Source organism: Diuraphis noxia, unplaced genomic scaffold (genome assembly GCF_037042655.1).
Source record: "Diuraphis noxia isolate RWA-SAM2 unplaced genomic scaffold, SU_Dnox_SAM2 contig0004, whole genome shotgun sequence".
Classification (NCBI taxonomy): Eukaryota; Metazoa; Arthropoda; class Insecta; order Hemiptera; family Aphididae; genus Diuraphis; species Diuraphis noxia.
In genome coordinates, this window is record NW_028301714.1 from 57,988,305 (window position 1) to 58,015,443 (window position 27,139).

A 27,139-nucleotide genomic window follows, 5' to 3' on the forward strand; every position below is an offset into this window, starting at 1 on the left:
AAAGATAAATTCATATTTTTTAACTTTCTCCGTAATTAAAAAACTGTCGTATTTTCAGTATACACATGGCACAATATAATTTTGTTCTCTTTTTCAGGGCTTACAAAATTTTTAATTGGAATTTAATTCAGTATGTGATGATTTATAACTCCATACGTACCTACATTAATTATAAAAATTATAGTAAATAACCTACAGAGAATTTATGTCATGGAAAGTGAAGTATGAATTTATTACACCCTAACACTTAAACAAAAAAGACGTTATAAATATATAACATACTATATTTTTTAAATATGGTTGGATGTCATACTATAATATATTATAATATGTATAATATGTGCTCATATACTATTGTAATAATTATTGTATTTGATATATACCGATAATATTGCAGGAGTTAAGAAAATTTGATTAAAATTGAAATAATATATAAATAATAATATATAGGACTATTGTCCTAAATTATTTTTTATTTTTTTCAAATCAAAGCATTGACTTTAGAAATTGTACCTATTTAAGAATTTAGGCTTATAATTGTTCAGTTTTCTGTACTAATCAAAACTTGACTAAGTAACCGTCCAAACACTATCTGTCAGAAATAATTAAGAATTAAATAACGTACAGAAATCAGAAACATTTATTTTAAATACAGTATTATAAAATCAATGTCAGAACTCATAGTGGTTTGGTTTGGTGTACTACTGTGCAGTGGCAGATGAAATTTTATAAATTTAGACTACTGTTTTGTGTTAATGGATATTATATATTGGATAGTAAGGACAAATAGGCTATAAATTTTAAGATCAATGGTAAAATTATCATCTGTTTACCTTGTATGCGGTCCATGTTTTTCTATAATTAACCAAGTTTATATTTTGTGTATGCTGCAAAAATTTGTAAAACGTTGTATTCATAAATTTAAACAATTTAATATTCAAGACGGAAAGTACTTTAATATCAATAATAAAGAGAAATAAAAAAATATTAAGGATTCTATAAAAAGAATTTGTTTATTGTTGTTCGGCGGTAACTTATAATAAAATTATAGTTAGTTATATAATATTAACAAAATGTTCGTGTATGTTTGTACTCGCACTTCACGGTGCGAAAAATAAAACGTTGCATGTGGATGATTCACTAGGAAATATGATTCATTTTGTTATTGTTATTATTTTTTTAACATTTAATAAGAACTTCGTGTGCGATGTGAGGAAACGAACAATATAAAACAAAATAGGTATACGCGGCTTATCACCCGTTGAGGGTTTAGAACAAAGGAAATCATATCCAAAAGCCTTCCAGCAAGGATAGAGAATTTATTAATTCAATGATTCACATTTTATCACTATTGTGTTCGTGACCAATCCGTCACACCGTGCGCACAATATTATTTTGTGTCATTATATCTTAACACTATTCAATGTTTTAATTGTATCATAAAAATCAATGTTCTTTTAATAATTGTGGGCATTGCAAATGGATTAAACAACACCAATGCAGTTGTATGACAAACACTTCTAAAGTTCCTCGTGCGTGATGATGACTTAACACGTCTCGGTATAGACGATTTTGATTAGACATCGTATTGTTTATGTTTTATTATTATTAACACTAAAAAAATAAACTATTTTAAATGTTAAAATTTTGATTAATTTAAATGTATGCAAGCACTTATTTATAGGTAGGTAGATTTTATACCCATCTATAATATAATTTACTTCCTTTCGTTTAATTATATCATATTATATTACGAATTATTTGATACTAATCCAGTTTTATCACATTTATATCATTATTTTTGATATGATATTATTTTCTCTCAATAATTAAAAAAAAGTTTTTATTTTTTTCCTCGATTTACCGTTAGTAATTTTTGATGTCCATGAAACAATAACACTGACATTATTTTGTATTTGTTTCTTCTGTTTCTCAGACGGGATACATTCGCACAACCACTGGCAGCTACTTTATAGAGCCCGCAGAGAAGACAAACGACCACGTAACTCCGGCATTACATACCATTTACCGGGCCGGTCAGTTGGCCGAAGGTGACAAGTCGCCCGGACAAACGCAACAATCGCATCAGCCCGAGAAAAATTGCGGAGTACAAGGTACTTGTGCACAACAATAACATTCGACTCGGTTGCGAAAACGTTTTATTATATTATTTTAAAACGTTACACGATTTTAATGGGCCGTATAAATGTATAATAATATAATATCATAATGTGTAATAGTGCATGGTTACGCGTGATTATGCTTTTGCATATCATATAGGGTGGGTCTCGTGTCTCGATTATCCCGTTTGCTGTACGAACAACAATCGTACACACGCTGTAGGTACTATATGCAGGTACATTGGTATATACAATCAGACCATTGTAAACATCCAGTTAACGGGCACGACCGCACCGCAGTGGTGTGTGTGGGTATAATAATAATATATCGTAAATCCCATCGGCACCGCGAAGCTTTTCGAGTGCATATATAGGTACGTGCACGTTGCTGCAACGCATTATAATATATTTTTGTATGTACATATTATTCGTCGTCTCCGTCACGATGTATATATACGTATTCATCGTACCAGGAGTATGGTATACCCTAAGCTAACGCGTTATGGGAATATAGAAGAAGTAGCAATAACAAATCATGATAATTGAACCAGCTGTTTAGATAGCTAGTCCGCCGTCGTCTGATAACGATTATAATACGCCTGTACGGATGATTTAAAACGCATGTCTTGTATTTGGAGTCCATTAGTGGCATAAGATAAAATATACAAATGCAATACGTATACGTGCTTATGTATACAATATATAGTTAGTAGGTAATAATATTATGTAGAATGGCAATAATTCCCACATAGTCCAAGTCGTGTCGTTTCTACAAAAGAAAAAAACAATAATGGTAATAATAATAATAACAATAACAGTATATTTATAAAATATGGATATCTGAGACCGGGAATCGGGTGGTGTTTGATAGTATTTCGTCATTCTGATATAATACAAATTCAGAATAAATATATTAAAATCCCACTCACTCGTATGCAGTGGGTTCTCATTCCGCTTCTCCTCGGGTAACTGCAGCATTAATTCAATGTCAAGGTCCATAATAGAACATTTTGTGGAGAGAGAGCTACAGAGTCTCCCGCGGAGACAAGAGTATCTACATTTTAAAACCGTCACTAGAAATTACGAATAAAATTGATTTTCTCCCAGCCTACGTAATAATAATAAACACATATGTATATTGTTTGATGGATTATATTAATATTTATTTAAAAAAACACCGCGTATGAACTGTACGATTCGGCCGTAATGAATTCGTGACTCTGAACTCATATTAATCAATATCCGCCTTTGAATATTAGTAATAATAACAATATGTCTTTCTTTACATGATTTGAACTTCTTTTTGAGTAGGCATTCAATAGTCGCGGGGACACAATATATTTTGTAGTTTTTATTGAACTGTCATGTATTTTGGGTGGTTTAAATTTGTATACAACAAAAATATAAATGACAAAGAGAGTTGTACTATTATGAAATTTTAGTTACAGTCACACACCTATCGTGATAGTATTCTACAGAAATAAAAGTTTTATTTGTTTTATTTTTAGACAACGAAGGAACTGGGGATTTGGATACAATTAATGACGATGATAGTGCAACCACCGAAGTTAAACCGTTTATTGTTGACAGCGGTCCGAATCGTTTAACGGAAAATGATATTTTTTCGAGCTCCACCAATTTACCGTACACGAAAAAACACAGAAAGAAGCGATCGCTGACTTCGGAATACGTCGTGGAACTGATGGTCGTCGCGGACAAAAAAATGGCCGAATACCACGGAAAAGAGCTCCACAATTACGTACTCACCCTCTTGTCGATCGTAAGTGTGTCGTCGACCTAACCCACCGTGACAGTACACGTAAACATAATATAGTAGTATTATTAACACTATGACACCCGGGTCGTATAGGTATCAAAGATATACAAGGACAAGAGCATAGGGAACCCAATGCACATAGCCGTAGTCAAGTTGGTCGTCCTTAGAGACGTGCATTTCGTCGAAAACCGTAACCGCTTGGGCGGTATCGCAGCTGCAGACATGTTGCACAAATTTTGCGAATGGCAAACTCACCATAACGACGAGAACGATTCTAGCGCAAATCACCACGATTCCGCTCTACTATTAACCAGGTACACTCTTACTATTATTTTTTTATTGACAATGTATGTGAGCAAGTGAGCTGTCTAGACGATGACGGCGATGCTCGTATATATATATATATATATATATAATAATAATAATAATAGTTGGCGACTAGAATTACTGTCGTATTACATAAACAAATTACTCTTGTCAGAGTATAATTTTCAAAACGATCATTCACGAACGCACACAAACACACATTAAAAATAGTAATAAGTAATAACAATAATAGTAATAATAATAAGCGAGACTATGTCACGGGGGTCATAGGGCGGTGACTCGTTTGTTCTTCGGAGATAGCATCGAAACCGGTTGTAATTCACACGCGGTTTTTTTCCATTTCATTGACTTGTCGTACAACCTACCTATGCCGTAAGAGTTCATGAATGAACGACAAACGCAATTTATCAATCAGCTTACAATGCTTGTCGTAGGTACGATTTTGATTTTTGACGCGATCGAGACAATTTTATATTCCAGAATTGTTTCGATATGGGTACCGTTTTACAGTATTTAGCCGTATTCTATGCGTTTGTAAATACTAGTCACGCTTTTTTAAACAAGTGGACATGGTAACTGAAAATTACTGTATACCTACCTAATAATTCATATTATTCTGCAGTACGTGTTTATTATATTGTACGCTTTTTTAAAATGTTTAACAGAGAACACGTCTGTCGAAATCATAATCAGAAGAAATGCGATAATACCCTCGGATTGGCACAGTTAGGAACTATGTGTAATGTCAACAGTTGCGCAATCGTACAAGACAACGGGCTCAGCGCTGCATTTACAATTGCCCATGAATTGGGACACGTGTACGTCTATAATAGATTTATGGTGACGGTCTTGGTTGTAATTATTATGGTTATGATTGCTAAAAATATCTTTTAGATTAAGTATGCCACATGACGATGACAGTAAATGTAAAGACTTTGGACAGCAAGACGGGATGCATAATGTCATGTCAAGAATGTTGGATCACAACTCGCATCCGTGGACCTGGTCGACTTGCAGCCGACACTTTTTGACTGAGTATTTGGAGTGAGTTTTTACTATAATTAATTAACAATCGAATGCTGTATTATAACTATTAATAATAATTATTTTAAAGGGCTGGAAATGGTAAATGTCTTCAAGATGATCCCAGTAAGGATTATCTCGAAATCGAAAATCAGACCAACGAAAAGCATTTTGCCGGCGAAAACTATACGGGAGACAAACAATGCGAGTTGATTTACGGGTCGGGATCAAAAATATGTTCTTATATGGTGAGTAATTTTGATTTATTTTATTTAAGTTAAATTTACTTTCTCTTATTTAATAATCATGCTTTTAGCCGGTGTGTCAGAGATTATGGTGTACCACTGGTTCTGGGGAGAAAGATGGCTGCCGTACACAACACATGCCTTGGGCGGATGGTACACAATGCTGGAACAGTAAAAACTGGTGTCAGCAGGGAAAATGTGTGCCCAAAGATCGAAATGCGTTAAAACCAGTCGATGGCGGTTGGGGATCTTGGCAACCGTAAGTGTATGAGAAGTTGAAAATAATCAGTGTTGTGCAGATTATAATATACTGTACCTACCCACCGTTTAATAGTCGAATCGAATAAAATTTTAATAAATATTATGGTATAGGCAGTTAATACGGTTTAAAGCATAAAATTACATTTAAGAATATCTTTCTACTTTTTAACTTTTTTTTCAATCCGGAGATTGATTTTTAACAAAATGTTTAACAATAAATGACTTCTCCACTTTTCTCATTCATTCGTTATATTCTTAAGTTCCATTACTACTTAGTTAGTTTACTTAATATGTATTACATATTATTAATATATAACAATAAGAAATATATATAAAGCCTTGACAAAACAGTGCACTGTCGATTTATCTTAATTTGAAATTTAAAAAAATGTTCCATGAATTCCAATAATTTTAAAACATGATCATAATCTAAGAGCTTACAACGTGTACGTAATTACAAAACCTATGCAATAATTCCTAAGTGTTGTATAAGAAACTTATCAAGTAAAGATATCACTTTATTCATTTATACTGTATAATTGTCGAATAACTGAGGTCATATAAAGTATATAAATCCGCATATTTAGTTATGGTGAATGTACGAGGACATGTGGTGGAGGCGTGAAGAAGAGTTACAGAGATTGTACCGACCCACCTCCGTCGAATGGCGGAAAATATTGTACAGGAAAACGCGTTCGAGTGCGGAGTTGTGCGACGAACGAATGTCCGATTGGCACTCCGGACTTCCGGTGAGTTTTTCCGTTTGTACCTACTTGAGCTGCAAATATATTTCACCCCAATGGCAACTCAATTTTTCCATTGACATTTTTAGTGGTGAACAGTGTGCAATGTTCAATAACAAGACATTCAACATAGCAGACCTCGAGCCGGATGTACAGTGGCTCCCGAAGTACGGTGGATGTAAGTTCAAAATTTTAAAGTATAATAACCAGAAAATAATCTTATTTGAATTTAATTTAATTTTTTTCTCTAGTTTTTACAGAACTAGAATATTTATATCCTGTTACTTTATAGTTCGTAAATTCCGGAAAGGGAACTTGCTGCTGCCCCCCCCCCCCCCACCAGCAACTGAACTTCTAACACAGCGTTTTCATCTAAACATTTAGGAAAAACGCAAAATATAGTTACGTATTTTGGGACGTGTAGCAAAGTACATAAACAGTATGACTTTTTAAGCATGCTCATCCTATTTTTATGGTTAAATTATCCATGTATTAAAATTCAGATTTTTGAAACCTTTAAATACGATTAAAGATCGTTTTTCGAATGATTAAAATTTTTGTACCACTTAAAGATGATTCTGTGGTAATACAAACTTCAATTTTTTAAACAAAAACGTCCTTTTATATTATGTTTTATTAAGCAGAACAAAATTCAAAATAATAGTTATGTAATTTTGTGTTTTATGAATAATATGTTTATGGTAATGGATTAGGTAGATAAGGGGCTTAGATGATTTGAAAAAGTTAGTAAATACGATTGATTTATCATATAGATAGTTTGTAAAAATGATCCAAGTATAATAAATACTACGTCTAACATTACAATATATAGCAGGGGTGGTCACAACGAGGCTCGCGAGCCCCATGCGGCTCCCGATGGAGTCTCGTGTGGATCCTGACACCAAGGTTAGAGTAAATTTAATTCATATAACATAAAAGAGCACATTTCAAAAGTAAAATCTAATTTCTTAATGTGTACTTACCTGAACAATAATACTCTGTGTAGTGTAAAAAATGAATGTTCCTGTATTTGTTATAAAATTCAAAATGTGTTTTCATTTTTTAAATATACCTATACCTATCTTAAGAATTTGGCTCACTTCGAAATAGCTTCGTAAATTTTCGGCTCTCAAAGTTAAAGTTAGTGGCCACCCCTGATGTATAGTTTTGATTTGTATAAAACCATTTTTAAGGATTATTATCCTTAATTTAAACATTTTATTAACTCAGAAACTACTCATTAGAATTTAGATACATACTAATTTTCAAAAAAATTATCCGCAAATAATTTTCAGTTAGGTTTCTCATTTGAAAAATAGAAGTTGTTATATCCACAAGATACTCGTACTCCTTAAATAATACAAAAAATATCAGAAATTTCAAAATATGGTTATTAAGTCTACTTAAAAATTATAAGAATCAGAATTCGAATAAATGTACTATTAAAGGAAAAATGGGGATGAGGAAGCTTTAAAAATCACCCTGTATACATATCGCATGTACAAAATATTTTATTGTATTATATACCACTTAGTACTTATTTACATTCAAAATTGATAAGATCGGGTAACTCATGTCCAAGATCGACGGACGTAATTTGATCATAATTTATTTACATTGACAAATCGCGTCAGATTTCATGTTCTTTCTTTCTTTTCATATAATCTCCTCAAGGCTGGGTGGTACCCTAACGAGTTAATGCGTTAAAGTTAAGTTGATTTTAATTTATAAACGCGTAACGCACTAACGTAAATAGTAACAAATCTAAATAGAAACAGTAAAACGAAACAAAAAACGAGACTTTGTCAACAATTTAACGTAAAATTAAAATTGTTTGTATACAATAATAATTTATTATATTGTACAAACATTAATAAATCACTTTATTTATAATTTTACGTTTGGTAAAAGAGTTTTGGTTTATGATACAAAATCCTTCAAAACCATATAAATTAATAATATGTATTTTATATTCAGAGCAGCGGAGCGACGAATGTATTGGTTTTACAATGATGTATTGATGTGGCAGTTTGTTTTCGTTAATTTATGTTGTTTTTTTTTTTGGGGGGGGAAGGGGCAGTAAATTATGCTTTGATTTTCAACTTTAAGTGTAGGAAATTGAATCTAGTTAGAACATTTTTTCTTCATTAAAAAAGCTTGAAGATTTAATACACGAATTCCTCATAAATTGTATTAATGTATTAATGGTATAAAAAAATAAAAATATAGTTTGAGTGGTTTTTTAATTTAAGATTGGCGCTTTGAGTTCAGATTGTAGTAAATATTGGTTTCGAGTGTTGGTTCACATCGATATACGTCCTACTAAATAGCGAATCAACTTTCTCGGGTTTTACTGATAGACTTATTTAAATACTAAAAAATATTAAATTTGTTTCGGTCTCGTTCTCAAATTGTTGTTTCGGTACTATAGTACTATGGTACCGAAATGATCGTGGAACATACGTCTGCAGCGCATTGTAAAAAATAATATTAATGTTTGTCGTTTCGTCGCGGGCAGACGAAGAAGAACGGTGCAGGCTGTTCTGTCGCGTAGCCGCGTCCACCGCTTACTATCAGCTAAAGGAGAAGGTGGTGGACGGTACGCCGTGCGCCCCGGACAAGTACGACATATGCGTCAACGGGATGTGTGAAAAGGCGGGCTGCGACCACGCTCTGGGCTCGGACAGTCAGCTGGACATGTGCGGCGTTTGCGGCGGCAACAACTCCAGCTGCCAACAGGTGGCCGGCACGCACAACAGCAGCTCGCCGAACGGTTACTCGAAGGTGTTGCGCATCCCGGCCGGGTCGTCCAACTTGGACATACGGCAACACGGCCACAACGGGTCCAGCAAAGATGACAATTACTTGGCGCTGGTGGACAGCGCGACCGGCGAGTACGTGCTCAACGGCAACTACGTGCTGAGCACGTTCAACAAGGTGATCGTGTACGGCGGCACGACAATCGAGTACAGCGGGTCGGACGCGCCCGTCGAGCGCATCAACTCGTCCAGGCCGCTCAACAAAGACGTCACCGTCGAGGTACATTCATTTGTCCATTATATCAGCACGGTCGTAATAAGTTATGACCAAAAAATTATAATGATAATATTAAGTGGGGTTAGGGACACCAAACTGATTTCAAAAAATAAATCGTTTTTGAATTCCTATATTTTGTATTGTGATGAAATAAGATGACCTGTTTTCATTGATGGATTAAATGGTATAAGTGGTTATTAATTATTATGTAGTTTAATATGCTTCGAGTAGGATTGCATCCTACCCTTCTGGTACAAGGAATATACACAGTGTAAGCGTTTTGGTATACCAACTGCAAGATTCAGCTAATCGTTGAGCTAAATAATTTGTTTTTCGCAATCACGGTTCACGGTATATCATGGCGGAGTGATAACCTTTATTTAAACGGCGATCGCCTGATTTCGACCGAAAGTGACACTTTTTCATTTTTCGTAACCTTATTGCACGAATTATGTAATTTTAACCGCCATCATAGGTTAATAGAAATTTTGATTTGTATCAAATTAAAGATAATAGTTTAATGTTATGCACTTATCTACTAACACAACTGGTATACATATGTGATAACTGGGATTATTGTAATTTCTTTTAAATCTTTTATAAGGCATTATATAAGAGGCAAGTGTTCAATATCAAATAATCTACCATTTTGATAGTTTTATACGATATTAGTTATTCACTTTTTGTAGTCGATCATTGAAAAAATACTAAATACTAGTTATTTGTAAGAAAATATGATATATGTATTTATAGTATTGTTATGAGTATTCAGGTTTAGGACATTAAAATATGTCATTGATTTTAATTTATTTAATTTAAATGCAACATTTTGATAACAGAAACCGCCGATAAATGCGTGGTGCAATTTACGTATCTTTATTTTAGTACGAATTAAATTTAAATTAAGCCAACATTGGTTAATATTTTTTTACTTGGGTCTGCAATTTTGATGCAAATGATACTCAACCCGTATTATGTGTACGGTTTTCATTTATAGGTAAAACACTGATATATCATCATGAGTCATGACTCATGCTATAATTACCTACTTATATACAATCAATTTAATGATAAAGAAAAGAGGTATTATTCGAATATATTATTAGGATATGTTAATATAAAACATTTTTTTTTTTTGGAAACTTGTTCATCATGTTATTATACTTCATATTACTACATCATGTTCCATAAAAATGTATGTTATACATATAAACTAATGAAAAGTTTAATAATAATTTTGTAATGGTTAAACGAAAATTTATATTTTAGGCCTGATACTAGATGTTTAATCTTTTTAATCCGACAATAAAAATTTTAGCTATTTAAATTTTGACTGTTTATCGATGAAAAACAACACGAGATAGTTGAGAAAAATATCGTTAAATACAGCTTAACATAACCAAAATCTTGAAATATACACTTAAACATTTAAAAAATGCAATCACATATGCGCCATCGATAATATAAGCAATGGAAAATGCTACAACAACAGTTGAAAAATGCAGCTAAATATGATTTTACAGTTACATTGATTGGATTAATAATAGTGCAAAGAAAAAATAAGAACTGTGCGTTTTTTTAAATTTAAAGACCGTAGGAAATATCTATTATTATTCAATAGATTGTTGTATTACAAATATTACAAATTTCTGAGCATTTTTATATCGCATTAAGTGTTGTTAATATTATGTTAGTTTATTCAAAAACTCAAATTTTTCTTATGAACTATTTAAAATAAAATTCTAAAAAGGTGATAAAATATGTACCTAGGTAATAAAAATAAACAAATATTTGCAGTAGGAAGTTGTACATAGAACAACGAAAACGTGCACTTAAGTTTTTTAAAATGTTTAATCTATGCATCGGTTTTATTAGCGTAATCATTCGTATCCAATCGCATTAATTCTATTGGCGTATACTTTCCAAACAAACGAAATGCAAAATATGTATTAAGTCTCGCCCGGACATCGATATATTTTTGTGCCAAAACTCAGAAATCATCCAACGATTCGTATAATATTATGAACCTTCGAATTAATATTTTTTTTTTTTTTTTTTTGTTAACGATGCGGTATTTGTTTCACAGTTATTGTCAATTGGAAACTCGTACGCTCCGGATATTGAATACCAATACACTGTGATGAGAGACGTTTACGTATGGGCATTGACCGACGAATGGGGACAGTGCGATAAGATTTGCTCAGGTATGGATATGGCGGTCGCGTGCAATATCATAGCCTATTGTTTGATTTCCGACAATTAATGTTTTGTTTTGCTATAATCGATTTTGCGTGATTCAGGTGAACAGACGAAGATTTACGTGTGCATCAGAAAAGAAACTGGTGAAGAAGCCCGAGGTTATTGCAGTGAACAAGACGCACCCCGTACGAAAAAGCAACCGTGCAATCTCCACTGTACCATCAAGTACTTGATTGGTTTTTTTTCTTAAATATTTAGTATAAATACAATTGAGTTATAGTAATTTATGCTAGGAGCTGGCATATAAACTTATATGAATAAATACTACCGATGTCATTTATTATTGATTCATTTTTTACGAAAACGCAAATGTACCTATTTCTTACACATTTTGTCTATTATATTATTATTTGCATAGTGTAATCAAATCAGTTTTTAGCGATTTCACATAAATTAATACTTAAATAATTGTATTTGTGTAGATGGAAGACCTTAAGTCAGTCTGAATGTTCTGCTCAGTGTGGCCCAGGTACTCGGACACAGAGCGTTGTGTGCGTTCAGGAGCACGATAAACGATCTTCTTCTCAAATATCGGACAATATGTGTTCTCATTTACCAAAACCTGCCAATACTATTCCTTGTGACGGACAATGTTTAGAATCAAGATGGTCGTTTACAGAATGGACTCCCGTAAGATTTACTTATTTCGTAACACATATAATTTGGTTTTTTGTAATCAGCATCCAGCAGGTTGATCTATTAATTCGCTAATTAAGGTCTTTGTTAATTCTTCATCCTAATCGGTTTTTGGTATATCTTTCAATTCTTTATTAGTGCTATATCTTCTATCAACATTTTTTTTTCAAATGGCCCAAATGGCCTAAATGTAAGCTTTATTTATATAGTGTATTTTTTAAATAGTCCTGATTTTTACAATCGTGCACGTATTATAATATTATTGTCACGTAACTTTTTCTAGACACCAAGTACAAGTCTCAGTCCTCAGCCCATTCGTTATCATAAGAATTTTGTTTTAATTTAATTTGTTAACACACGTTTTTTCAACAATATTTAACGCCCAAATTCTATTTTACATAATAATAAAATATTTTTGAACATGCCTATTATTAATATCTCTAACAAACAAATTTAAGACGATAATAATATATTTTATTGTAATACTCGTATGTATACTAATTAAAATGCACGATTGTTTCCTTCAACGTTTATTTTTATTTATGTTTTGTATTATTTTCTTTGATAACTTCAACAATAACACTATAATAATAATTTTAGATTGAAATGATGTTCATGTACCTAATTATATGTAATTTTATGTCTAGTGTTCTAAGACCTGCGGGTTAGGCGTTCAGCACAGGGAAGCACACTGTGTAAATGACAATGGTGAACCAAGAGACGAAACTTCGTGTAATGACAGCGAGAAAATAATTACCAGAGAGTGTGGGACAGACAAATGTCCCCAGTGGTCTGTCGGAGAATGGTCATCGGTGAGTGTTGATTTAAAATAATTACATTTGTTTTGTTTATACAATGTGTGTTTTTCATATAATTAGTGTTCAGTGACTTGTGGCGAAGGGCAAATCGAGCGTTCCGTATGGTGCCGTACAGAAAACGGTAGGGTGTTAGCTCCAGAATATTGTGGTACAAATATGCCAGCTACCAAAGAAACGTGTACTATGAAACCATGTCCAGCTTGGACAACAGGTCTTTGGTCTCAGGTAAAATATACTTAACTACTAATCTTTTGTAAAATAATAAAAATAGTTAACTTTCGAATGAGTAAAAGTGTAAATGCCCAGCTTAAAAATATAGTTAATCAATATTATTCTCATTTATTTGAAATTGTAAACAAAACATTGAACTTATTTAATTTTGAGTCGGTCAAGAAAAAAAAATAATTACATACATACTGCAAATTGTATATAATTTTTTTTATTTAAACGATATAACATACTGTTTCATTTTTAGCTTACATTGACATTTATAATTTTCGAGAACACGTTTAAGTTCATATTTTTAAAAATATACTGCCAAATCAAACGAATTGCTGAAAAGTAAACATTTTATTTAAAGTAAAACTAACATAGAATTTTTTTAGTCCACAATACGTACAAATTACCACTTAGTATTTATATTTTCATTGCCTCATTGGAAAAACATATGTTTTACATTTTTGAAGACAACATTGACTTTCAAGTAAAAAATTGTTTGTTTAAACGTGAATTATTAATATTTATCTTAATGTTTTATAATTATTTTATCACTGTTGGTAAAATAAGAGTATAATGTTTAAACTTGTCATAAGATAAACGATTTTTTCTGCAAATTAGTCGTATAAAATAAATTATATTGATACTAAATAATAAACATCACGACATAATAAGTTTTTTTTTTCAGTGTTCTGTTACATGTGGCGTTGGGATAGTGAGACGTATGGTGCGATGTAATATAGCAGATGAATCTGCATGTGCGCTGATCGCAAAACCACTCGAAGAAGAAAAATGCACTTTACGCCCATGTCCAGGAGGTGTAGACAATGATATACACGAAAATGAAATTCTGAGTAATAGCGGTATACATGTCACAAACTTCATACAGAGCAACAAGTTCTATACATGGCGAACAGACCACTGGTCAAGTGTAAGTTACCATATACCATATAATGGTGATCCAATCAAATCATATATTGTTTACTATTGTGAAAATTTAACCATCTTGACAACGTTTTAACAATATATATTACAATAATAATGTGTGTATTAAATTATTACGTCCGTGTACATTAATTATTTACCTTTCAGTGTTCGGCGTCGTGTGGTAATGGTTACAGAAGCCGAAACATAGACTGCATAAATACGATCAGCGCCAAGCCAGTTTCGTGGAACCTTTGCAAGTCAAAGAACCAACCGAAACGCGTCGAAGTGTGTATCGCTCCGATGTGCGTAATGTGGCGGGCCGACGAATGGAAAGAATGTTCAGCCGAATGCGGCAAAGTATGTCATAATAATAAATAAACGTTTTTGTGCTCTTATAAAAGCGTGAACCATTATAATGATGTGATTCCGAGTGTTATTTTTTATTTAAACTTGAATCGTTATTCTTAGGGTTTTGAAGAGCGCGAGGTGACTTGTGTGTCATCGGTAAGTGGCAAACTCGTAGACGAAACCCACTGCGTAGTGCACAAAGAAAAACCTGAAGCTCGAAGGTTGTGCGAGAGCCACAAAAGCTGCAAGCCGGTATCAACGTGGAGAACGGGATCGTGGGGAGAAGTAAGCAATTGATAATTATACGTATACGATTGGATATAACGGTTTACAATAATCATACTCAACAAATGTATATACCAACGCTATAATATTCCATAACAATTGTATTTTCTACTTGAAACGTTTGTTTGGACAAGCCCAATAATATTACACAATGCATGGGTTCTAGTGTTCAGAATTGTGCGGAGGTGGCGTAAAAGAAAGGAAAGTGGTATGTCAACCATTTGACGGGACAAGAGAACTATTTGATGAAGAAATGTGCGCGGATCCTAAACCGTTGTCTTCAATTCCATGTAACGAACATCCGTGTAAAAGACAACCGTCATACGTGACGATAGCTTGGAACTTTGGGGAGTGGTCAAAGGTAAAAATCATTTGAATTATTTACGTTCACCTAATCATAATATTTGATTATGATGGTTACTTAAAATTGTTCAATTGTAAACTACATCAAAACAATATTCTAAAATATAAACATATATTTTTTTGTGAAGACACAAAAGTCGGCTTCTTTATTTATTTCTAAATCAATTTTAAACTTTATGCAATAAACTTAATTAATAAAATTCAAATACAGATAGATTTTTTTTAAAGAAAAGACTTGAGTTAGGTCATGCACAAAGCTGAGGGTTATACTATATAAAATTCATATTTTTCAATGATCATTTAAACCAAAGCTAAATGCTAAGTGATATTGGTATAGATATAATATGCTTCATAAAATCCAAAAACTAACGTATAATAAACAATTTTATTTTTCATTAATAGGTGCATGTTATTTATAACACCACGTATTGCATATTATTGTATTTTTAAATATTATGTCATTTTAAATTATTTAAAACATAGAAAAATCGCACAATGTATGTTTGATTTTAAATAATATACTATGATACCTGTTATCACAGTATACTGTTGGTTCATAAGTTTATTGTAAAAATAATCATTTACCAATAATTTTTCGTACACAATGTAAAATTTTAAACTTAGTCACGATCACACAATTTTTCTATTATAATTTTTATCAATTTCTTGCACATGACTACTAAAGTGTATAATTTGCATATTTATTCATATATTTTTAAATAATATTTAAGTAATTTTGTATAATTTAAGTTTTATTAAGGTGCTACGTCAATAACTTAGAACGTATTGATCAAATTATTATTTTATAATTATTTTCCAAGAGATTCAAAATAATTTTGAAAATATAGTAATTATAATATTCCTAGGCTGTTATAATAATAAGAAAAAAACATAAAAAGTAATTGGAAGACAGAATATGACACGTTCATAAAAAGTGATAAATATTGTAGTTGACATAATATTATCTTTACTAGGTATTTTTTTATTCTCTATTAATAATTAATAAATCAAATTACGTGCTCAAATGTAGTTTACCTATAATTGTAAGCTATAGCATATACGCATATATTATATTTACTATATATTATATACCTATTTTCAATTGTTTTTAGTCAATATTTTACAGTTCAATAAATTATTTTAATATTAACTTGCAAATTTTATATATTTATCATAGTATAATCATAAGCAAACAATATTATAAAAACATAACGTATTGAATGGTTTACCTTACTCTATACCCTTGTCTATGTTATGTTCCAAGTGTGTTAAAAAAATAAAACTTATTTCAATTAATTTCTAACAATAAAAACAATTCTTCAATGTTATCAAAAATAAAACAATAAAACTATAAATATATTTGTTTGAATTGTATAAATTTTACATCATTAAAATAACTAGTTTTTGAAATAGGAAAATTTAACATAGTATATCATAATGTTGGATTTCTATCTCATTTATTATATCCACTTATATCTATATGTTTCCAGTTGAAATTGATCCAGAAGTTCCATTGTAAAACCATCATACATTCTTGTAACTTATTTCATTGGAGGAAGGGGGTTGATAAAAATAATAAACCAAGTCATAAACAGCAAACAATTTTAAATGCAGTTGAACAAACTTTGTATCATAAATTAAAAAGTAAATTGAAAATGAATTTTTATATAGTTGACATCGCGTTAATTGTGTCATCAAGACAATGACTACCCAGATAATTAAAGTATGTCCACGTATCCATCACTGTAGTTGTCCGAACTACTTATAAAAATAAACTAAAGGTATTGTGGTAAATAAAATTTCACACAGATAAAAGGTAGTCCTAATAAGGAGTATAATCATTTCTGGAAGGCGTATCATCACGTATCCTTCATCAGAAAAAATAGGCATTTTATTATGAATTTGCTGTTTGGTATACTATAATTTTTTCCAATTCGATGCCTATGGAAATATAGATGAACAAAATTATATTAATGTTAAATCGAATGAGTAGAGTTTGCGTAAGGTTGCGTTTGCTCACAGACCAATTTAAAGTAAACACACTGTAGGTAAACACGAACCCCGTAATAAAATTAATCAAATATGAATTCGTAAAATCTACTTAAAAAACAGTTGCGGGTATTACTAGTGTCCAGTTGAAAAATTTGCCGTCTATACATATATGGAAACAGCGGGACCTAACGAAACAAAATAATTTACATAGATAATATATTAATGTGTTATAGTATATCATTACTACTTTGTATAGTAGCTAATAATACTAGACGTTGAGTCTGTCTCTAGGTTTCAATTATAATTAGGTAGAAAAAATATGATTAAGATCTCAAACTAAATAATATAAACTATGTATTGTGGACCGGATTTTCTAACGACATAAATCATATATTATAATTAATTCAGTAATACAATTATCTTAGGATATTTAAAATGTTGATACAATGAATGAATGAATGAATATAATTTATACTATATAGGTATCACAGTTGTCAGCAGGTACCTTCAAAAGTGGTTTATGTTTTTCCCTTTTTGATGCGCTAACTTGTGTTTTAATAAGGAGCATAATAATCTCTAGAAAATTGAAAGCAAAAAGTCAGTTACATAATATATAATATATATTTATTGAAAAAAATCACAATTATAATTTTAGGTTACTACAATATAAAATAGGTGATAATAAATTGTATAGAGTTACGTTTTGACCAGAAAATATAAAAATAATCTGTTAATAAAAATTATATTTCTCAAATCTTAGTGAGAATTCGTTACAATTTATTCTAATTTATATTAACGGCAAAAGTTAAAAAAATCTAATCGTTTCTGCCAAATTAAGCTCACTTTGCCGGAATATAGTTAATACAAAAAAAAGGTGTGGGCCTCGTTATCGTATTCGTAATGAACGTGGGACTTAACCAACTACATATTATAATAAATGAATTATTAATCATAAAATTGGTGACACGTTGTCGCATTACAGCTCATATCGCCATTATTCGGGAAGGTCGAATTGCACTTATTTTTGTCGAATAGCAATCTGGATAAAAAAAAAAGGTAATGTTCGAGTAAATTGCAATGGATTTCATAATAGGAAATGTTTGAATTGTATTTGTTCCAATAATTAGAATGTAAAACCTATTGATTGGCAAATATCAGTTGGAAGAATATTTTGTACTGATTATGGGTATCTAAAATGTATTATTTTATTTTATAAAACAACAATAGTTTAAAAACAGTGATATAAAATTGAGCTATTTATAGTTGAAAATAATATAGCTACATTTTAAATATTACATTGAAAGTTGTACTTATAAAAATTACTCAGTAAAAATATGTTCGTCATGATTATTTTTAAGTTAGTTGTTTCTTGTAATTAACGTCAACGTTTCAACGTGCAATTCGAACATTTTTGTTTAGGCGTAAGTATTATGTAGTGCAGTTTGACAATCTCCCATTATTCTAACACCTACGTGATTTTTTTTTTCCAAATTTAATATCTACCATGCAATTAACGTTTGTGTACCTGTTTGTTTGTTTGCACGCCTGTACAGTGCAACGTCACGTGTGGCAAGGGACACCAACATCGGCAGGTGCAGTGCCAGAACAACGACGGCGCCATACTGGCGGCTGTGCAGTGTGATGGACTGGAGAAACCAGCGACCGTGCAACCGTGCCGTACGTTCGTGCCGTGTGCCAAACCGACGACTTCGGCCACCGCCACGACAGCCACGGCCACTGCGACGGCGGTAGCGTATAGGTGGAAGACGTCGCAGTGGTCGGCTTGTTCGGTGACGTGCGGCCCAGGCACTCAGAACAGGCGGGTGAGCTGCCGAAAGCACGGCGCCGATCTGAGGGGCAAAGACACCGCGGCCGACGATCAGAGGTGCGAGGCGGTTGTGGGCCGACCACCGGCCGCGCAGAGACCGTGCCCGCAACAACGGCCCTGCGTCTTCGCGAAGTCAGCGGCCACCGCGGCTGCTACCGACGATTACGGCTGGCTGCCGGACGAGTGGCGCGAGTGTTCGCATTCGTGTGGCAAGAAGGGCCGGCAGACGAGGCGGGTTTTCTGCTTCCACAAGGTGGCCGCCAAGAAGGTGCGCCGCAAGCACTGTGACTGGGCCGCCCGTCCACCCAGGAAACGCAAGTGCAACCAGCGCCGATGTGCCGGTTACACGTCTTGCACCGACGTCCTGCGCAAACAATCACCGCAGGCTGCTGCCGCACTCGAGGACAAGGATTACGTTATCAATGTGCTCGGGCGTAACGTATCTGTCTACTGTCACGGCATGCGATCCGGCAATCCCGTCGAGTATCTGACCTTGTCTAAGGACACCGAAAACTATTCCGAAATCTACGAACAGAGGTAAATTTCGACGGACAAAACGCGCGTCGTGCTTGTTTTATACTGATAGTAGGCTTAGTTAACGGACTAAATTGACTGCTATAGTTTCAAGTACTACCTACTGCAGATAAGATAATACCAGATTAGGTATGGTAATAAATAATATTACCAGGTATTACAATTTCTCCATTTCTTTTGGTATCAGAATATTATTAATTTGATTGATTTATGAGTCAAATAGTAATAGTACCTATCTGCTTTAATAATAATCCTAGTTTTGAAAATACTAGTACAAAGTAATATTATTATAAATACTGTGAAATAATAATAAAGTACAAATTTGTACTCACATATTTTGCTGAAAAAATTTCATTAGTTAATCAACATAAAGTGTGAGTTTTGTCCTAGTCCATTTAGGTTATATTATTATTGTTGTTTTAGCAATAGTATGACGAGTTACACTGACAAAACGTAGGTATTATTCAATTACTAACAATATTTATTTTTTTTTATTCGAAATACATTTGTGTTTATTCATTTTTATTTTCGATGGAAATAGATTAAAATATCTGCAATTAAAGTGATTTAATATTAGGTAGGTATAGACTTATAGGAGTAACATGAACTTATAATGCTATACTTATTTCATAGTAGGTATAGTAGGTAGAATAATTTACACACTAACTCACTCGAGTTACAATCAAATTGTCACCTGCCAATTCCCTATTTGTGTTACACAGCTTCCGCTGCGTTTATATTTATTTTCACACGTTTAACTTTACCGAGCATATTCAAGTAACGTAAAATTGATAATACAGCAGGTCAGAGTTATGTGTAAGCTTATGTCTCGGCTTTATACATGTGTTTGATAATATTATTATTATTAAAATTATTATAATTTTAGTATAGTAACGTCATTCAATATAACGCTTACACTATCGGTACTACTTATATTTTGATCGTGAGTGGTAATTTTCGATTTTTGTTTACAGGCTCAAAGACCCGAGCACATGTCCGTTCAACGGCGAACGTCGCCAAAACTGTCCGTGCGACAACGTGCCTGTACCGTCGTCTGGACTGACCGTGTTCACGAAGATCCGTTTGAACATCACTTCGTTAAGAGTCGATTGTAAGTGATCTATATATACAATATGAGTATATTTAACTGTATAATATGATACATAATAAGATAGGTACATTTATGTTGGTATAAATGATTATGTACCTGCAGTGGATACATATGATTTTGCGAAACAATGATTGTTCCAAACTTCCAACATATTCCATTTTGATAAATGAAATTATTATAATTTAAATGGTATTCTCAATTAAACAGCTTCAGAACAATACAATTTTAATTTTCCGAAATAATAAATACTTAGGTAATTAATCTAGGTAATATTGCATTCATTTTGCCATATGCTATTGTTAAATTATAATAAATAATATGTTTTTACGAAATAAAATGATATTTCATTCCAACATGTTACTTTGACGGAGAATTAACACCTACCAAAATATTACGATATTGTCATTCAAAATCATCATTTAATTATGGTGTATAGTTCTACCTTCGGGGGATGTTTCAGGTAATGTATTATCCCATATTCTCATATCTAGTTTCACAGTTCTTAATATAATTTTTTATTATTATTTATATTGCAACTATTTATCCAATATAATAAATAATAAATAATATTCTTAATTGTTTACCTGGAAAATATTTAAATAATTGTTTAGTTACATACTTTTTGGTACCTACGTTATTTTGTAGAATGTTGTAATTTTACTCAATAATTTACATTTTAATATTTATGAACTATAAGTTATAAGCTATAATATAGACATCATTGTTCTGCGCTCATTTCTGTATATTTTTGAGCTGGAACAGCTATATGATATTATATAATAATTTATTTGTGTCAGCGGTATTTTAACACGTTTTTTGGAAATTTACAGCAAAAGATTTTACGTTCTCCAAACAAATCAAAGGCAAACCCGTACCATTTGGTGAAGCCGGTGATTGTTATAGTAACTCGAAGAGGGGTTGTCCGCAAGGCAGATTCAGCATTGACTTATCGGGCACTGGCATGAAAATATCACATGATACCACTTGGGTGGGCAAAGGGTCGAACACGTCGTTTTGGGTGAACAAGATAGAGGTAACAATATAACAATACTATTATTATATAATAATTAATATAATATTTGTTGTTATCACCAAGGAAATCTTTTCCTTTTTCACTTTCGAAAATTTCTTCAAGCACATGTCTTAAATACAGCGGGGATGATATTGCTTAAATTTACCCCGAATCAAACGTCACATATATAATCCCACTTTGGATCATATTATTATAATAACAATGTTCACAATAAACAACTGAAGACCGCTTATATTATATAACAGATTGACGTGTTCTATAGTCATTATTATGTTTTCACAAAAAATTAAACTACACCAAGACAATCGACATTGTCAGTGTTCCCACACCGTGGTGTCCCAGCTGCAGCGTTTTAATAATTATTATTATTACACTCGCTATTTATATTGTTTATTGTTCGTTTTAAATTTTTTTTTTTGTTCTTGGCTCACAATTCTTTTCTTGTACACCGTCGGGGCACGTTTTAAACGGCATAAAAATAACATAAATTCTTACAATTATTTACAGGAAAACATGAAAATAGCCGGCAGATGCGGTGGATACTGCGGTACGTGTGTGCCGATGCAAGGGTTAATATTGGACGTGGTTACGCCATAACAACTCAATAATACTAAATATTATAATACATTAAATTAAATTAATTTAGTATTATATTATGCGGCCAAAAGCGATCATGGTGTTACTAGGTGATCATCGAGCACAGTATTATTATTATTACTATTATGTTATACGCGTACTTATAATAATGCAATATTAATTTGTCAGACGGACACTACTGTGCTTACACGTACAGCATTCATGATATTATTATTATTATCGTTATTATTTTAACTATTTTAGTTTTATTACATCGATTACCAAAATGGTCTAGAGAAATGTAGACTCGATTGGATCCAAATGATTATAGGGCCATAAAACTAGGACATTTTTTTTATTTTCAGTTTGTTTTTATTTTTTCATCATTACCAGCAAATACTACGGCGTGCCATTAATATCCAATATTATTATTATTGTTACCTATCAACTATTATATTTAAAGTGAAAATACTCGTGTATTTTTATTTCACAGTGTCAATAATTTTTGTTAAGCAGTTAAATAATATAAATTGTTGTTAACGTTTTATTGACTGGTCTGTTATTCACATAATTATACAAAATAAAATGCCACTTCAAAATTATCGGAATATGCTTCTTCCGTCTTAACGTAACATTTTTCAAGTCAATTTATCTGATTATACACGATTTTTAAAACTTTATAGACCATGATCATATGTATCCACGAAATTACAATACTGTTTTTTAATACAATTTAATATAATATAAAAATTAAATTTATGATAATCGTAGATTAAGATAATTGATAATTGTGTCCCTAATATAACTATAATTATTAAGCGTATTAACTAAGTACCTAACTATAGTTTTGATGATTTTCAATTGCATATAATTAAGTCATTTAAAGTCGGTTTATGATGTGTGTTCAATTTATTTTAATTTTTGTACATTTTCCATGTTATTAAATAGTATGTGTGCATGTGCCTATACCACAATAAAGAAAAGGCATATTATTTTTAATAATTATAAATGGTCAGTATTAAGAACGATATTTTAATCTGATATGAACAAAGACTTCCTTTTTATTTTATTTATTATTTATTATTTTTATTTTTATTTTATTTTTTGTTGATCTCTAGTCATAACATTTTCGTGGTTTGAACCACATTAACATAATTTATAAATAGGTACATACATAAATATAATTATTTAAATTTATTGCTAAATTTTATACGTTTCCTTATATATAATTAATTTTATAATATAATGTATTTATCGTGCATAATGTTGTTTTTCCTTACACATGCCTCCTTTTACAGGTTGAACAGCAAATGTTTTTGTGATAAAACTGAATAATATCAATATAAAATCTTAAACACATAAACATACAACATAACAAGTCTATAAATACAATATGAAATGAGAATCGAAAATCAACTACATAATATTGTTATACGCAACTATTAGTTCGATTGGATATTTAGTTATCTTCCAAGACGTAACATATATAGCACCATGCTAAATATTGGTTATTATTTAGTGTTTACATTGATTTTAACACTGAAATTATAAATTGTTTATGGAAAACACGAACATAATTTATTTTTATTTTCAATTTGGTACTCATAAATTCAATTTACCGTATAACGTAGGTATAAACATTATAAATGCTAACTTAAATGCTAACTTAAATGCTTAATATTTTTTTATTCTGAGCAGAGTGATGAATTTATTGATTTTATAAAATATGATGAAAGTTTTTTATTTTTACACTAGAAAAAATGCTTAAATTTTGAAGGAAGTTTTATGAAGCACATTGAATGTGCTTCAATTTTTTAGTACTTATCAAAATTTTAACAGCTTTTTTCTGTTTTGATGTAGGTACAACAAACAATAATACGACAAATAGATTTCCTGTTTTCCTTAGTTTGATACATATAACATAATAAAGTATAATATGATGTGTATACTGTTTAATTATACATTTGTCATTTTCATTAATAATTCATCAATCTATGTGGATGTTGGCATCAAGAAGAATTATTGTGGTGGATTGGCTGAAAGCTAGACCTAGGTTGAATAATTTGGTTATATACATTATAGTACTTCCTCATGATCGCCGTTATGTACTCGTACTACAGTAGTAGCATGAAATAAAGAATAATATTATAAATATGATAATATATATACTTATTATTTTTCATTTGTTACCTAATTTAACATTTTATGAATCATGATTGTATATAAAAAGCTCTGATGAGGAAACAATTTATGAGCATACTATAAGTGAATGCTATCGAAATGTTATGTTTATTTTATTTAAGTTCTAAATATCAAAATATAGGGAATTTATTTGTTATTTGGTGAGTTTTATGCATAGTTCTTCACAAAATACATAATATTATGTTTAGAATAAAATTATATACTAAAACATTACATTGCTTTTGTTGCCTATACTATTATGCATTCGAGGGATTTGTGCACAATAATTTCAGTACAAATAAATAAAGATACACTCAATACTATAATAACTTTTACCGCTATTGACTCCAATCAAAATGTTTATTTTGTCCTTCATCAAAATTAAAATACAAAAAATATTGTATTAAAAAAATATATTTTAATTAATAATTACAGATGATTAAGTGAGTAAAATTCACAGTGATTTTGTTGATACACCATTTGATAAGCTTTTGAAGTAGGTTTTTATGACATCATTGTAACAAAATATACTTTTAATTCCGTATCAAGTATGCTGAAGCAATTTTTGCACTTCAATTATAAATTTATTCAAACTCTGATATTTAGAATTTTTTAGTAGATATGTATAATGTATATGGTACCTAATTTATTGTAGACTTTAAAACTTAAGTGTTAAATTAATATTATAATATAGACTTAAGTATTTAAGACATTAATATTATGATTGTCTATTTTTTAAATTGTAGTTATATACGACTTAAACATTATTTTTTTGTACAATAGTCAATAATGTAATGTTTTTTAGTTATTAAATTTTGACATATATTATCCACAAAAGAAAATACTCATTACTTCAATCTGTGAGATTTGTATTAATAACTCGTGGAATTACTTTTATTGCATCTAACATACCTGTTATTTTTATATCAGATTTTGGTGATATTATAATATGATATAATATTACATACGGTCTTCAACAGTTAATTTATTATACGCGTAAAATTGAATAAGTAGTGTAGTTCGGCTTATGTCATAACAAGAGGTGTTTGTAATTAAACATAAGGTTTTTACTGTTATATTTGGATTTTTGTTTATACCTAGTACATTTTTTGGCAGAGACATACTTCCATATACCATATGGACTTGATGAAAAGTAGTTTGTAAATATTTAGCATGGTCGTACTGTGAGTTTAAATAACTTGGATAATATATCATGGAGCAAGTGTTTTTCTGTTGTTTCATAAGTACGATTCTTTTTTCGTGTAAATGTGGAGAGTGGAGTCCAGATTAAACGCATAGAAAATGTTATTTTTAGGTAATTAGTTCATCTTTATGGATTTGGTATTATTTTGTAAAATGTTGAAGGTTGCATTTGGACGATTTCCATTTTTTAATAAACAGATTACTTACGTGTATTGACTTAATTTAATTGTTTTTGAAGCATAGAATTTATTTTAATTTTGCAAACCTATATAATAAATATGCGTAATCATGCAGTGAGTATAAGTGTAATTTAAATAAATTCTAAATAATTAGAGGCATCCCGGTACAAGGGGTCTTTTTGAAACAACCTTTGAAAAATATACAATTTGATTGATATGTGTTTATTACCGTTCGTCTGACGGTAAGTGATGAGGCTTGCAAATACCTATATATAAGTATTTACTCCATGCTGTACAAAAAAAAAACAACCATGTGGGAATTTCGTCACACTGTACAACTTTTTTCGGACTCTCGAACGGTTACGATAAAAGCGTTTGATCGAAAATCGTTATGTACATATCGAACTGCATCCGATGATCGATGAGTAAGCCACGTTTTCTTTTAGACATACCACAGATAAGTACTAAACTATAATAATAATTAATATAGATATCTGTTAGATGTGTCAACCAAAAATATCGTAGTTACTAGTTACTCATCATGGTGGTTATCGAAAACGGTTGAATCGATCGTGGTATCAAGTTTACCACTTCAATCGTGGTTTAAACTTGGCTATACCGCGGTCTATGTCTTGTATAATCGAACACTCGTGAGGAACAAAGGTATATTTTTGTCATATTTGGTCAATCTGGTCACCAGTCAGTCACTACTCAGTTGTACTCGTAATAATAAAATATGTTTTACCTACCTATACGTGATCGTGATTAACCACTCTACGCCATCGCAGCTATCGAGCAGTTTATACGTCCGATTTTGTATATTACAAGTTACAACTATTTATTGGCACCTTGATGAAGTAAGTACGTTTTTGATGTTATAATATTATTTTTATCGTAATAAAAATTACTTAATATTACCAATATTCAATAAATGCGCATAAATACTTTGTTTTATTGTACACTAGCACCAACGTGCGCAAAGTTATACGTCAATTTTATTTATGATTTATTGTAAATTATAATTCATTGTTAATTATCTACACCCGAATTTGCAGATGTATTTATAACAAGGGGCTCGCCATTAAAATTCTAGCTTCACTCTGAATTCGATACAATAA

General features: G+C 31.3%; 1 protein-coding gene across 3 annotated transcripts in view; it reads left to right on the top strand.

Moving 5' to 3' along the window:
• Window positions 1-23,005, top strand: part of AdamTS-A (ADAM metallopeptidase with thrombospondin type 1 motif A) — a 100,410-nt gene extending 77,405 nt beyond the window's left edge. For all 3 annotated transcript variants that reach the window (XM_089225918.1, XM_089225919.1, XM_089225921.1), the window contains 23 exons: window positions 1,937-2,114; window positions 3,629-3,900; window positions 3,991-4,211; window positions 4,890-5,042; window positions 5,119-5,268; window positions 5,339-5,495; window positions 5,564-5,751; window positions 6,341-6,502; window positions 6,586-6,674; window positions 9,015-9,535; window positions 11,619-11,736; window positions 11,833-11,956; window positions 12,214-12,421; window positions 13,075-13,239; window positions 13,306-13,470; window positions 14,150-14,392; window positions 14,554-14,745; window positions 14,857-15,021; window positions 15,188-15,382; window positions 18,930-19,741; window positions 20,713-20,849; window positions 21,680-21,882; window positions 22,390-23,005. In XM_089225918.1, coding sequence (XP_089082044.1) covers window positions 1,937-2,114; window positions 3,629-3,900; window positions 3,991-4,211; window positions 4,890-5,042; window positions 5,119-5,268; window positions 5,339-5,495; window positions 5,564-5,751; window positions 6,341-6,502; window positions 6,586-6,674; window positions 9,015-9,535; window positions 11,619-11,736; window positions 11,833-11,956; window positions 12,214-12,421; window positions 13,075-13,239; window positions 13,306-13,470; window positions 14,150-14,392; window positions 14,554-14,745; window positions 14,857-15,021; window positions 15,188-15,382; window positions 18,930-19,741; window positions 20,713-20,849; window positions 21,680-21,882; window positions 22,390-22,479 — 4,908 coding nt within the window. In that variant the 3' untranslated portion in view covers window positions 22,480-23,005. The remainder of the gene's footprint in view (window positions 1-1,936; window positions 2,115-3,628; window positions 3,901-3,990; window positions 4,212-4,889; window positions 5,043-5,118; window positions 5,269-5,338; window positions 5,496-5,563; window positions 5,752-6,340; window positions 6,503-6,585; window positions 6,675-9,014; window positions 9,536-11,618; window positions 11,737-11,832; window positions 11,957-12,213; window positions 12,422-13,074; window positions 13,240-13,305; window positions 13,471-14,149; window positions 14,393-14,553; window positions 14,746-14,856; window positions 15,022-15,187; window positions 15,383-18,929; window positions 19,742-20,712; window positions 20,850-21,679; window positions 21,883-22,389) is intronic.
• The last annotated feature ends 4,134 nt before the right edge of the window (window positions 23,006-27,139 follow it).